The sequence below is a fragment of the Lepidothrix coronata genome, unplaced genomic scaffold (assembly GCF_001604755.1).
Source record: "Lepidothrix coronata isolate B3197 unplaced genomic scaffold, Lepidothrix_coronata-1.0 Scaffold0, whole genome shotgun sequence".
Lineage (NCBI taxonomy): Eukaryota > Metazoa > Chordata > Aves > Passeriformes > Pipridae > Lepidothrix > Lepidothrix coronata.
Window position 1 is genome coordinate 5,595,804 of NW_016690180.1, and position 14,977 is coordinate 5,610,780.

Sequence of the window (14,977 nt, forward strand, 5' to 3'; positions counted from 1 at the left end):
AAGTTGAAGTCAGATGTCTGAATTACTGTTTGTCAAATATAAGACTTTTGTTTTTCTTCTTTTTTCTTAGAACATGGAGGACAAACTTCCCCAAAGGAGCATGTGTGCTTCTAGCAACCTCAGTGGACCACGACCGTGCTCCAGTGGCAGGTGTTAGAGTCAATGTGCTCCTGTCTAGGTATCTGATTGAGCCCTGCGGGTCAGGAAAATCCAAACTTACCTACATGTGCAGAATTGATTTAAGGTAGGAATTTCTACTTTATCCTTTGGTGGTGGTAACTTTTCTTGTATAGTTTCAACACGGTCAGTGGACAATTTTGATGATTCAACAGACTTCAGCTTGGCCAGTAGTACACACTTCTCAAAGGTGTGCACGCAGGTCTCTGAAATGTCACAGAAAATTGGCTTCAGTGCACATCTAGCAGCAGGTGTGGTTTGTGGCATTAGAAGCCTCTAGTATGTGCTCCACTATCTTTATTGGTATATAACCCCACCCCTTCCTCTTACAGTCATATTTGGATGCAAGGACATGTTAATTTTAATATTAAGCTAGTAAAGAGGACCAAACTTCTCATAATTTTTCCTCACTGTGGCAGACTTGTTTTGAGCAAGTCTGTGTATTAATAAGGCTGACCTGAGCAGTGAGTGGTACTAAAAAGATTTCTTAGTTGGGCGTTTTTTAACCAGCTAGATATGTATTTGATTCTGACTAAGAAAATGCATGCAAAGTTACTGGTACCTACCTCATCGTGACTTTTTCTCCACGCAACAGGGGCCACATGCCAGACTGGTACACCAAGTCTTTTGGGCACTTGTGTGCATCCGAAGTTGTTAAGATACGAGACTCTTTTAGTCATCAGAGTCCTGAGAGCAAGGAAATAAAATCCAGGTGACTACTGAAGAGGAACAGCCATGAGCTCTACACCTCAGCAATGTAGACATTACCCAAAACTGAGACTCATCGGCTGCAGACTGGGCTGTGTACCATCTGCAGGTCATGTCATGAAGGGATGACAGCGTGAGAACTTGACTGTGAGCATTACTATAGGACTGTGGCCATACCATACACTTTAAAGCTGCTTCCTGTCTGTATAAGGTCTATAGTGTAGGCCTCGACTGGAATACATAAGAGGACTGTGCAAAAAATAAAAAATTTAAAAAAAAAATTGAACTATTAGTGGTTTGAATTGCTTCTGAGAAGCAAATGTCTTTAAATACAAAATATATTATGAAATATGATGAAGGCTTATCATTCCCATGTGAAATACTTAGCTTTATGTACATACTCATGTCATTTTATTTGTAGTGCATTGAGGGACTGGTGTATCCACTGGAATAGTTGGTACTCTTCAATGTGTTCTCACTGAGATAAGCAGAGAAAGGTTTGCACAAAGATTAAAGTGTGAATGAGTGTGTTAATGGTTGAAAGGATAGAAGAAGTTGAATTTGAAATGTGTCTGGTACACTGATAGGCAACCAGAATGGATTTTAGTATACTGGATACAGTTAAACCTAGATTGGGACTCCTCTGTGGACTAGGAGTGGCCATCCTTCCCATGTGCCAGTTCTGCATTTTTCTCAACTCTAATCTTGTTAAAAACCCTAGCAGATGTTACAAGAGGCTTGCTTTGGCTACTGTTCACTCCTTATCCAGATGAACTCTTAAGAGTGATGAGCAATTCTATAGCAAATCTAAGAAAATACACTTCTGAGCAATGTAGCAGCTTAGAAATGAAATGTCTATGCAATGGTGAGGAAAGGCAATAACATCAGTTGATAATTTGCCAAAAAAATGTTCATTGCTTTTACTGCTACCTGCATTAATTGTAAGTCTTTTAATGAGCTTTTATATATTTAACTGTATTCTAAAAGCTCAAGAGGAAGAAGTCAACACTGGAGTTATGGTGCTGGGAGGTGGCAGGACTCCTGCAGTAGCAGCTGGGGTGACTTGGCTAGGGAGAATCACACAAACTCTCTCCTTACTCACCCTCCTTTGTCCATTTTCCTAAAAGCTGCATGTTAACATGAACAGAACCTGGATGTGAGCAATTTGGAGGGTTATGTTTGGGGATAGAAAGGAGGATGCCATTTTTTCTTGGGTTTTGTTGTGTTTTAAACCCTTTGGGATATTTCCCCCTCCTTGAGAATCAACTTGTATGAACTGCAGGAAGTCCTGAGGTCCTCTGGAAAGGTGTCTTTCTGTAGGTTTTACTGTAAAGGTAAAGATTTGCTTTTGAGATGCAGTGTTAAGTGATAAATGTATTTTGTGGCTAAGGTATGAATGAGTTGCAAGATGGAATCTTGACTGAGACTTTGTTACCATTGTCAGTATTATTTTAAGCTTTTTGATGAAGATTTTTGTATAATGGCAGATAATGTAGTACTTCCAGTAACAATGTTCCTCATGAGTAGGAAACTCTTGTATATTCCTCTACATCAAACACTTTTGAATTTGTAAAATTGTATGTTGTACATACCATTTTATTGTAAACATGTATACTTGCCCACAGTGTACTGTCAAACATAGATTAAGCATGATAAAGACTATTTAAAATATACCTGTATTTATACCTCAGATATTCTTTTTGGGATTTTGTACCTCAAGTATGTTTTCTATTGTAAATGTGCTTTACATGACCATGATCTACATGAGAGAAAGGAAAATGTTTAACTTGCTATAGATGTCTGTACAGAGTATACTCAATAAGTGCACTATTAAATGTTTAAAATTGGAGATGCATAATGAGTTTTATTTTAATCTGCATTCTTCCTTCTGCTCTTTTACCCAAAGGATGAGGTGTTTTTCTTACATTCATTACATGCTACAGCCAACTGCATGGCCACTCCCACTGTCTCCCAGGCTGATATTTTGAGTATTGTTAAGGGCAGGTACCAGAGCAACTTCAAAATTTTTGGAAGACAAGACTGCGCAATGACAGACAGCTGGACAGGAATATTCCCCACTCAATAGCTTCGTATATTTAAATATAAGAAGAAACTTTTGGTTTGTTGCAGTCTTGTGGAAAGGAAACTCTTGAATTTAACAGGGTGGGAAGCAGACTGCTACTTGATAGGCAGCTGTATGCAATACTGAAAAATAATTCACTGCTTTCCTATTTTCTACAGAGAGAATGAAGGCATGATGAGTTGTGGAGTCATAGGTTTGCTTTAAAAAATGCAAGTGTAAAAGTAATTGGAGGAAGTTAAAGCACACACAGCAGTGAAACGAAGCCAAAGTGAGAGCCAGAAGGATATACAAACAACTGACTAAGGTGAAAAATGAAGCCAAAGACAGCTGTTAATTCAAACAACTTTTTAAAGTTTTTCAAGTCTTAGCCAACAGAAATATAATTTGGGCATCTGAAGGAGGATTTTGATTTGTGAGGCCTGTCTGACAGAGCAGCTGCAAGGAGGCCTGCTGCCTTTCAGTTACCAACTGAATACCAATAGTTATCATCCTATTCTTTCTGTTCCTGAGCGTCCCAAAGTCTTGATCACTATCACTTCCCCCTACATTCCCCAGGGAGCACTGAGGGATGCTGCTTCACAGTCTAGCAAAAGCAAACCTCTTGCTGTCATGGTATTAGTTCTCACACACCACTTAAGATATACAAAAATTAAATGTCATACACAGATCTTCTGCAAATTGCTGGAGGCAGTGTCCTGCAATCATAAAGAATGAAATTGTGATACTGTCTTAACACAACAATGCATTAAATTTAGAAGACAAAATGCTAATTCTGTTATACCATAACTTGTTCATACAACCATCGACTGCATCTCTGAAAAGTTACTTCCAGCTATTTCTCATCTGTCAACCCAGAACTATTTCATTTCTCTAGCAAGAAAAGGTATCAATGTCTAAAATGATGAATAGCATAGCACCAGAGGTTAAGGTGAGGCACTGATGCAATGCTTGCATCCATGTGCCTTTTGCACTGAGCACTCTCCCAAGCACTTGAGCGTTGCTCGTTTTCCCCTCTCCTCTGCACCATCCTACTGTATTTTCCTTTATATTCCGAGGCATCCAGAATGCTTGCGAGAAGTGAACTTGCAAGCTGAATCCAAGGACAGTAAAATACAATGAAATATGGGAAGGAATTCAAAGAAGAAAAAATTCCATCAAAAGATAAGGGCACCAAAGGGGTACATTTATACAGAGAGATTCAAGACATAATCTGGCCACTAGACAAGGGGGATGTAGTCTACTAGCATTGGAAGGTCATAAAAACACAGAAGAAGAGTTCAAACTAGTTGATTGGGTGTACGAGTTGAGATAAAAAATCGTTAATGGAAAATTTGAGGCAGAAGGAAAGGAAAAGGCATTTTCCACACAGCAAGAGGTCTTTAAGACTGTGAGACAATCTGTCCCTGAGAAGCAGCAAGAGCATAAGTCATTTAAAACTGCGCATGCTTAAACCCTGGAATTATTCCTTCCTAGCTTCCGTAAAGCATCACACATACCTAAAAATCACTATTTGTTATGATTATAGGACTTACAGGCTACCAGTTTTGTAAGAAGTGTCAGGTAGCACTGCCTTGTGAGCAGGAAACAGTCTAGTGTCGGAAATAAAGTAATTCAATTATTTTGGTAGTTGCTAATTAACAAGTCTTTAAGAATTACACTGGAGGTTGTGGAGTACAGTCTTATGTTTTATTGAAGTGGACATTCACTGAAATGAGAAGATGCAGTGCCTTCCCCCCATGGGCCAAGAGCATGAAGATCAGCATGGGGAGGTTACCACACAACTGGGAGAGCCCTTTGCTTTTCTAACATTTACTCAAAACCCAGAAAGACCTATAACAGATAAGGATGATTTCTCTGTCACAGAGGGAATCAAATCCATTACTTCATAGGCTTGGCATTTTTTTCTTACTGTAGAAGAAAAAAGCCTGCAGCAAGTGTGTTGTGTATGCTTCTCCAGGTACTAGTGTTTTACTAGTCACTTTGTTAGTTCATGTAATAAAAGGCTGATGTGGTGGGTCTGAATATCACAGTTGCTCCTAACTCACACAGTATTTTTTAAGGCTTTATAACATTAAAAATGGAAAAGTGCCTTAGGAACAGAATTCTCAGTGAATGAAAGAATACTACTATTCAAAAAACAGGTAGAGTGTAAAGTGCCAGTACAGTTATGTATGTATTCCAGGGAGGCAAATTAAACAGCATTTTCTATGATATGATGAGATAAGCATGTTATAAGCATATAGACAGGATGATATTGTCTAGATGGCTCTGATTTGATAGGGCTTGTGCCTCATTTATTAGAAAAGTTGGAAGAAATTGGGAACTGAGAAAGGGTGGCCTCAGTTAAAACACTTGTCACTTTAGAGAACTGTCATTTTTTAAAATAAGACAGCTAGTAGCAGAATAGTAGAAGTAGATTATATTCATAACACAGCCCAAACTAAGATGGTGTGCAAGGTGTGTGTAATAGAGGAAGGATTCTTCTAAAAGGAAGAAGTGGCCAAACACTTCCAACATGTTTAGTGACAGCACTCTGAAAGATCTATTCAAAACAAGCTGATCATCTGGTAAGTATCCTGCTTTGTTTCAAAAAAAGTTAAAATAAATTTCAGTCAAGTCATTGTTATGAGCTGGTCAAACATGTAAACTTCAGCTAGGCTATAATTCAAGTTTATAGAAACACTGATGGTATGATTAGCAAAGTTGCTAATAGGCCACTTTTTTACCAACCTTTGGGGAAATCTGTACAATACAGCATATTTTAAGTATTTAAACATATGAAAAGGAATGCAAAGATACTAAAATATTTGTTTTAACTCAATCATTTGGTCTCCAGCAGTCTGTACTCATTTCTCTCTTCCAAGAGAACGTCTGAAGAACACGTGGGCTTTTTCACTTGTTATTGAAGCCTTTGTCACCTACATAATTTATCAAATAGGGCTTCCAAAGCATATAAAAAGTAATAAAGCATTCAGTAACAATAATACAAGCAATAATCCAAATTGATTTTGAATATGACACCTCAGTGATATGCCTACAGAGCTAGAACTACATTAAAATCTGTACTCAAGTAAAAGAAAGAAAATGGTAAAATTTTACTGCCTATGACCAATTTTATTCAGCAGATAACAATGAAAACTTCTTTGTGATACATAGAAAAGCATCTTTGAAACCCTTGCTAGAACTTCTTACAAAGAAAGGGAGACTCATTAAGGTAATGTGTCTAGAAAATGGCACCTACCCACCTTCTACTTAGACACTGCACTCTGTTATCTAAGACTGGTAGAAGTACATACAAATTGCTGAAACTGCCAACTCTGGTGCTGCTTCCTGTAAAGCCACAGCAACAGTGAAGCCTCCTCCTCCCAGTGAGGGGAAAAGCAGATGAGGATACTTGGTCTTACACGGTGAGAATGGACAGTAATTCTCTTCCTGTAAGGGCACCCCACCTCTGTGCCATGCCCCTCATGGATTCAAAGGGGTACATAGAATTACAGAATCCATTTGGTCTGGAGAAGACGTCTAAGATGATTGCGTCCAACCATTAACCCAGCACTGCCAAGCCCTCCACTAAACCATGTCCCCAAGTGCCCCATCTACATATCTTTTAAGGAACTCTGAGGATGGTGACTCCACCACTTCCCTGGCCAGCCTATTCCAATGCTTCACAACCTTTTCCATGAAAATTATTTTCCTAATATCCAATCTAAACCTCCCGTGGAGGAACTTGAGGCCATTTCCTCATCTTGTCACTTTTTACCTGGGAGAAGAGACTGACCCCCATCTGACTACAAGTTCCTTTCAGATAGTTGCAGAGAGTTAACATCTGCTTTCTCCACCTTTCCAACCAAAGGCAAGGATAAATGCTTATGTATGAAATTAACATATAAACTTCTAGGCAAAGCACTCGCGTTGTGGCATTAGCTGTAAACAAGATCAGGCAGAATAGTTACTGAACTAGGTTCCATTCAACAGACTTATTGGACTGGGGAAGGAGGAAAAGCTATGCCCCAAGCATCCTACCCACAAGATCAGTGAGGGAATGAGTGACCCGTCAAGAGCGGTGATGGAATTCAGAGGCCCTGCAGCTGAGAAGCACAGAAGTTTAAGCAGGCCAGTCACAGCTGTTAGACTGTTAGGCATGTATTTGATAAATACTCAAGCAAATAGCAGACCTCAGGAAGCTTTACGTGTCTAAAGTTTGAGGCTTGGATAGAGTTATACCCCCAGCTTACTGCTAGAACCAGAAGCCATCGGTGCTGATTCAAAATCTCACCAAGTTGTCTGAGGAAAGAAGGCAAAACAAGCTGGTTTTTTTCTTGAATTTCTGCACTAGCCACTTGGACTTACCTCTGGATGTATTTTTCACAAGAGCCTGCAGGAATTTTCTTGTGCTTTTGTTCTAACAGTCTTGAAATGGTCATTGTCAGAGAGAGCATTTGTTTAAATTGATCAGCAGCATGATCTAGGACGTGACATGATACTGTGCTCTTTTTTAAAGTGCACCATGTAGCAAAGCAAGCTCATCACACTTTTTGGTTTTTGTTCCTTGAAAACTGACATTAAGTTTTTACTGTTTCAACACTCCATCCTACTGATGTAGAGATTTTCTATGAGGCTTTATACAATTTTTCTGGGGGTTTTTTTGTGTTTGTTTTTTTTTTTAAGGTTCTTTCCTGTGTCTCCTCTTCCTCTCTTGTTAAATTGCTAAAACAGTTTCCAGGGCCAGCCACTCCATGTAGTGGTTTGCTGGTTTGTGATGAAAGACTTGCTGCCAAATTTTATAAAGAATATTCCCTGGGGTACAGAGGGGAGGGAAGTATTCTACATGGCCTCTGTTTTCTTCTCATATTATTTAACAAACAAGCAAACTGCCCTGCAGTCACTCTGTCCCCTATTTAGACGTATCCCTTTCAGGCAGCCACACAAATGAACTAGGAAGGAAGTGCTGTCACAGCCCATAGAAAAGATGGAGGGAAATAAAGGCAAACATTGTGTGTCTAAACAAACAAGCTCACTCTGCTCTGCCCTTGTCTTCTGTCTAATTCTTATAGGAACTGGTCCCAAAAGTAGCAGCTGGGACAAGAGTATTTCCCATGTTGTATAGGACTCAGCTACCCACCCATTATGTTCCACTGCCCTGCCAGGTTTTGCACCAGCCCCAGAGATGAATGAATAATCCAAAAACCTTTGATATAAATGGGAAATCAGCCCAGGATCTTTGAATGGCTTAAGCATGTCCCTCAATCTGCTTTCTTACATGAACCTTGTGCCCTTTGTGCCTCACTTATGCCTCACTTTCCCTGGTTAGACTTCCCCAGAACACCAAGGGGAAAAAAATGTGACAAGACAGCTAGTAGCAGAATAGTAGAAGTGCTTCAGTAATCTTAAATTGAAAGTGCAAGTTTTGCAAGAAGCTGAAACAAAAAACATCTGAGGCCAAGCCGAGAACAAGTTTTCCTTTGAGCTGCTTCTTGCCTATACAAAACTCCAAAGGATTTCTAAATCAAATTACTTTTGATAGACAAGAGATGAAACAGATGTGGTACAAACCCCATTTTGTGATAGGGAGCTAGAGCATAAAGGATTTTTGAACTGGAGATGCAACTAGAATATTTGAACCTCAATGTTGCATGCTAATCACAGGAACAAGTTTTGACATATCAAAGCTGATAAACCTGGTTTAAAGAATGCTTAGATAAACTCGTGGAGGAAAAAAGAAAATACTGTAATTAAAAGGTTATGAGTATGATTTTTTTAGTAGTAACTATATTTTCATAGTAGTAACCTTGAAGCAGTTACTGAACCTGAAGTCAACGCTGGCTACCAAAGACAACTTATTGCTGTAGGATCATGGCACAGCACAAGCACTGTATCACCTGCACACCCCTTGGGCTGCTGCTGGTGACCTCTGCTCTGCAGGGCTCTTCTCCACACAGCAGACCTTGAGGCCGCTTTTGCCCAAACATCAGCTTTAGCCTGACTGAAACACAAGAAATCCAGTTTCAAACAAAATGCTTGGCTGATTGCAAGAACAAAGTCTTGCTTTCAGTCTATGCTCATGTGAAAACACATTTCTAGGTTTTGGTCAAAATTTGCCGGAGAAGTTCATAGGAGGGCAAACCCCGACATTTGTGAAGGATTTTTCAAGAGTATTGCTTTGCCCTTTCTCATAGCTCTTCGTCGATAGCACCACACAGAGCAGACAGAAAACAGAGCTGTATCTGGTCGACGTCATGCACGGACTGCAATATGTGTGTATTTGTGCCTGAGGAACTACTTATCACTGTGATGAACGGCATAGCATTTAGCTATCTCCTTAAAGAGATAAGATGCTGTAAGTTTTTGTTATCAGTTGTGCCAAGATTTGTACCATTAAACAAAAAATTGGATTAATATTTTTAAACAAATCAGATTAATGTTTTATACCCATTATCATGCTCCAGGGGGTCATAAACTGGGATAAGAAATATATATAGTTTGCAGTTGTTTCAAGCCATGAAACTTAAAATAGTCTACAAGATACCCTTTGTAAGGAAACATTTCCTAGAGTGCCTCTCCCTAGGTCTCAGCACTCTAAAAATACTGATTTCTTTCTTTACCTTGATTATTAATTAAGCATACTACATGTGATTTAAAGATGCACACTTCACAAAAGCACCAAAAATCTGCCAAATGCTTCCCAATCATGGATAAGATGTTTTGGTTGCTCTCTGTTGAACACCACAGAAGTGGGCACCTGAGGAACAACAGCTTCTGAGATCATTCCCTGCTGTTGCAGTCCTCTTCTTTTCTGTATGGACACTTTTCACTCTGCAAACCTCCTGTCAAACCCTGCAAGCCCTCTTTTTCGATCAGTTCACCACTGCTTGTGTGTTTTTTCTGGTTGTGACATGTTCTCCATCCTGCCAGATACAGCACTGCAGTCAGGACAGGCTCAGACCTTGGTATCTCATTTCCTTCTCCCTTTGCCCTTTGATCTGATGCAAAACCTTTCACAGGTGTACGGACAGCTTGTGCTGGGTGCTTATAGATTGCATCGTGTTTAGCAATGCTCCAAGGTAAGGGGCCTGTCACCACCCTCTTGGAGAGCTTGGGCTCTAAACAACCAGTCTTTCACCTAAACAGCATGTGTTTATGTTAGAAGAGGGACTCTCCAGAAGTTTCCCTGGCTGGGACAAGAGGAGAACTTGATCAGACCTTGATCAGAAATGATAAATAAGCCTTCCTAGTTGTTGTCAAGTATGGTGATTAAGTTACTGAAGAAGGCACCCACAAGTTCAGGATCATCAGAGGTCTTTGTCTGTTCCAAGGTATTTGACTATTTTGTCCAAGAGCAAGAAATCTTCAGCTTCTGATGTGTCCTATACCATGACCCACCTGCTCTTGGTGAACTAGCAATGAACTGGCCGAGCCATTACAACTTGTGTCTAAATCTGGTGTCTTCAGAGAAGTCAGCTGCCTCACTCTGTTTGCTCCTTGTGGCAAGTATTACACCCCAGCCACTTTTTATCAGGAGGGAGACCAAACTGTGAGAGCACAGCCTCTCTCTGGAGCTGCTGCCTACTGATAGTTTGAGAATCACACATGGACAGTTCCCTACTGAGGAATCAGCCACTCTTCAACATGGTATTTCTAGGCCTAGTAAAAGTGAATTTGGCTTTCATTCATCTCTTTGGCTGTCATGTTTCCTATAAGGCATCTGTAATAGGGGGAAAAGTACCTACTTTCTTTGTTGGTAAACATAAATAAGCCTAGGCCTACTGTTCTATGGATGGCGCTTCCTCTTGTGGCATCTCTTTCCAAATTGACTCATCCTGTGCTTTGGATAGGCACCTATCAATTTCCTCAAGGACATGCAGTGACCTCAGAAGAACAGTGAATCGCTGATCTACTCATCAGGCTTTTTCAACAAGTAAATGTAACACTCTTCTCCTGTTTAAAATGAGGGGGGAAACATGGAAAAGAACGTTCCATACCAGCAGCTCTCCTCTGGAGAAATACTCTGCAAGAGCCAGCTTTAAACAATGTTTAACTTATTTCCTGCCAGAACTTCACTCACTGCAATGTTTTTAACTTTCTTTAATTGGACTGATAGCTACACACCCCAATTCCACATTTTGCCCCACTGCCCTGCTCTCTTCTGACATAGGAAACTTTTGTACAAGTGGTGCAGATGCCTGACTCCAGCTCAAAGCAGGTCCCTCCACTATGCAATAGCACTACCAGGTCCCTCCACTATGCACAGGCAGTGGGGGTGGCAATCATGGGCAGCTTTACTTAGATTTAACTCCTAAAACTATGTATTATTTAACACCAGCCACATACAGTGACAAAGGAGCACAGCTCTTATTTCATCTTCTACTTTCCCTGCAGACAAACTCTGCCTCAGGAGGCCAACTGTCCCCTGGCTCTTCAGTCTGGGACAGCTGAGAAGTTCACCAAGGTATACGCAGTAGTGATGGAGGAAGCTTTTCATTAAAATGGATCTCAGACTCTTGCTTGGTCATTTTTACCCAGTATTGCTCTATAGAGAATAAGAAATATGCCCCCTATGAGAGGCCAAAGCAACACCTATATATTAACTCCAGTCCAGATAAACCTTCTGAGCTAGCTCAGAGCATATTTATAGCTGAGACAGAGCTTCCTCAGGGAATTACAGTCTCCAAATCAGTGCAGTTGTTACCAAAAAAAAAAAAAATCTAAGAAAAGCTACTTCTTTCTTGGTCTCCTCAAGTATAGTGAGTTCCTTTCACTACAGAAATTTAAGTATGAAATTCTCTCTTAAATGCAACCAGCTGGCTGAAATAACTTCTTGTGTGTTTGGCTGCAATGTCATGTCCAGAAAGCCTGGCCATCACTAACTACACTGTCACATTCACATGATAAAAATATGGTGGCATTAATAACTTGTGCTGGCATGCCTTTTCAATTGTCAGGGGTTTACATAAATATAGAACTTGGCCTATGGATTTGTTTCAGAGTCTTTTTATATCTGATTATGGCTCCAGGCAGACAATTTTCAGTACAGACACAGTAATTAAAGATCAGTAATTCTGTCCAGTGGCCAATAGTCCCTACAGTGAGAGGCACATGGTAGGTTTTCAGCTGCTCAGCATTTCAGAGCTTCACTGGAAGCCAGGGATTAGAAAGCTGTGTTGTACAAGGACAGAGCACCAGCCTCAAAGGAAAACAGACAGCAAGCATTTCCATTCCAGCATTTTGGCAGAAGAAAGCACTGTCCCGAAGACCTCTATAGGAAACAGTTTTACTTAGATAGCTCCACAGCCACACTTGGAAAGCCATAGCCCCCACATGCTAAACCAAGGGCAGGCGCTGGAAGCCAATAATTCCCTCACTCCTCCATCTCAAACAAATATGCAGCCACACCGTTTCTTGGGAACGAGCTGAATACACACAGAAAAACAAAGGAGGGTTCTTAAATTTCTGAAGTACGTGTCATAGAAATAGCAAATAAATAAAACATCATAAATAAAAACATTTTTCTGGAGTGACTTCTCAGAGGTGAGAATTTCAACAGCAAAATAAAACTTGACTGCAGCAGATCCCAAGTTTTATTCCCACACTTCACAGCCAAGGCTTCTGGCAACTGGGAAGAAAACACAGCTGAGGTGGAAATCATGGATGTTTGTGAATAGCGGGAAGAGAACACAGTGTAATAGCAGCACCAATTCCAGCACCAAAGACATCAGTCTTGAGTAGAAATGCAATTTTAACAGAACGAGCTAATTTTGTTGGGCTTTGGTTCCTGTAGGTTTGGTTTGGTTCCTTTGGTTCCATATAGGTCAAGACATATATGGCAAGACAGTTGTGAAGTCCCCCATGGGCACTTCTGGCTCATCCTGAGACCATCGGCTCCTTCCTCCAGCACTGCACTGTCACAAACCAAAACCCCTACATAAATAAGCTTTAAGAATTTTTTTTCTGAAAGATTTGTATGAGCTTGATTTGGAAAACACCATACTAAAAGAAGAAAATTATAAGACTTATAGAGGAAGTATGCAAGAGCTAAACAACTTAGTTAAATATCTGAGGGATAGAGGGAAAGGTAACACTGAACTAGAGTCTCTAGCTCATCTGGAAGAGCCTTCCCTAACAGATAGGTTACATTCAGGTCCCAAACCTCCCAAATTTACCATGCCAGAAAAACAATTTCCTATCAGCTTGCAGCCAAGCTATTCACAGACTCATGTCTCAGTGGAAGGATGGCAGGAGGCAGTACTGGTGACCTCCGAAGCATAGCCTGTATTTGATACGTGACTTTAAAAATTGCTAGGGTAGGTCTGCTATTAATAAGAGTACCTGAAAATGTTTATTGGCAATAGTGATATCAGCATGTTTCTGGAAAAAGTCTGATCCAATGGGGAAACTTACTGTTTACTGCTGTACCATAGGCAATATGACACAATTTTAACATTCTTTATCAAGTCTCTGAACTTGGACTGTGAGGCTGCTGGTGCTAGAGCTTGAAAACACATTGTGAAGATATGAGCTGATTTAATCTCATCTGCCAAGCAGGGAAGCTGAGCTGAATGAGGATGGATGAAGAGAGTCACACAGAGATGTTGGACTGCTGGCTCCCAGTTCCTCCTGCAAAGCCTTGCTGCTTCTTCCAGTCTGCCTATTCTGTGTGTTTTGTAAAATTGCACAAACAGGCCCACAAAAAGATTCAGTTCTCTCTCTGTTGTACCAAAACCAATACTTAAACAACAAAGAAGAGCAATGCAGTAACAAACACAACAAACTAGTTTTTAGATTTTTGGGGGTAACTATGTTAAAAGACATCTTAATTCCTCTACCAGATTATTTCGATAACATTCCCATAATTGTAATGGCCTAATGGCCAGGTGAAAGGAGTAGCTGCAGTGCAGTGAAATGAGGCAGTCCAGCACACAAGAGTAGTAACTTTCAAAATGCCACACAGATGACAAGACTGATGCTGGTGGCAGTGTAGAAAATAAAGACTGTCAGAGTAATGCTTTTACAGAGCCTCAGGGATTAACAGTCCTGATTTGCAGAACCACCTGGACACAGTAGGTAACCTAAGAAGCCACAGCCCATGTGAGTACAGCCTGTTCAAAGCAGCTGCCAATGTGAAGCATCACAATAAATGGTCTATCTGGGACACAGGTTTACACAAGAGATGGGGTCTTTGTTTTTTATGAAGCCAGATTGAAAACACACTATTTTCCTTCTTTCTTCTTGTGCTTTCTGTAGCAGTATCTGGCTCACTTGTTTGGTTGGCATATGTCTTGCTCTGCACCATCACTTCTTTCCTTTCCTGTGTGTTCTTTGGGTGCTGCCCTCTCACAGTAGCTCTGATCTGGTCAAGCCTGGCAAAAGAAGAGTTCAGTGATCTTCAATTGCCATTGTGGCTAGCAAATGGGGCCAAGGTTACCATTAGTAAGAGTTATGTCTGGATTCCCTTTTCAAATCCATATTGGCACACTCCTCTCTCAGCCTCTACCTTTTCCTCTCTTTTTTTGTGGAGATGTTTCTGAACTCTTCCTCCACTCTCAAGACCTTTCCCAAGGACCTTACCATGCCTTGCACTGGGAAAGGTGCCATCTTCTTTTAGTGCAGTGACAGTTCAAAGGCTTGATGCTTCAGAGCTTTCTTGAAAGTTGTTGGATTCTGCTGCCTGAGGCACCTCCCCTTGAAAAGGTCAAATCCTGCTGCTGCTGGCTCAGGACTGACATGAAATAACCAAGCAGAGTCTTCACAGGCAAGGCCAGCCTGCCCCTTCTCTTCCTTCCTGCTCTCCCGTTTCCCTGGAATTGTTTGCTCATGGATCCGCTGTATCAGGCTTGGAGATTGTGAGAATTGTCTTGACTTCTGTTAAATGTAAAATGTAAAACAAACAAGAAAAAACAGAGGTACAATTAAAATAAAAGTGATCCATTTGGTCTCATTCTTTCAAAATACCTCTGGTTGGTTCTCACAAAAAATGTAAGTATTTTTATAGCAGCTCGGCATCTGCATTTTGCT

At 40.6% G+C, this 14,977-nt stretch overlaps 1 protein-coding gene across 4 annotated transcripts in view; it reads left to right on the forward strand.

Moving 5' to 3' along the window:
* DLC1 (DLC1 Rho GTPase activating protein) overlaps positions 1 to 2,734 on the forward strand; it is a 227,662-nt gene extending 224,928 nt beyond the window's left edge. For all 4 annotated transcript variants that reach the window (XM_017837460.1, XM_017837386.1, XM_017837545.1 and 1 more), the window contains 2 exons: positions 71 to 244; positions 773 to 2,734. In XM_017837460.1, the coding sequence (XP_017692949.1) occupies positions 71 to 244; positions 773 to 893 (295 nt within the window). In that variant the 3' untranslated portion in view covers positions 894 to 2,734. The remainder of the gene's footprint in view (positions 1 to 70; positions 245 to 772) is intronic.
* The last annotated feature ends 12,243 nt before the right edge of the window (positions 2,735 to 14,977 follow it).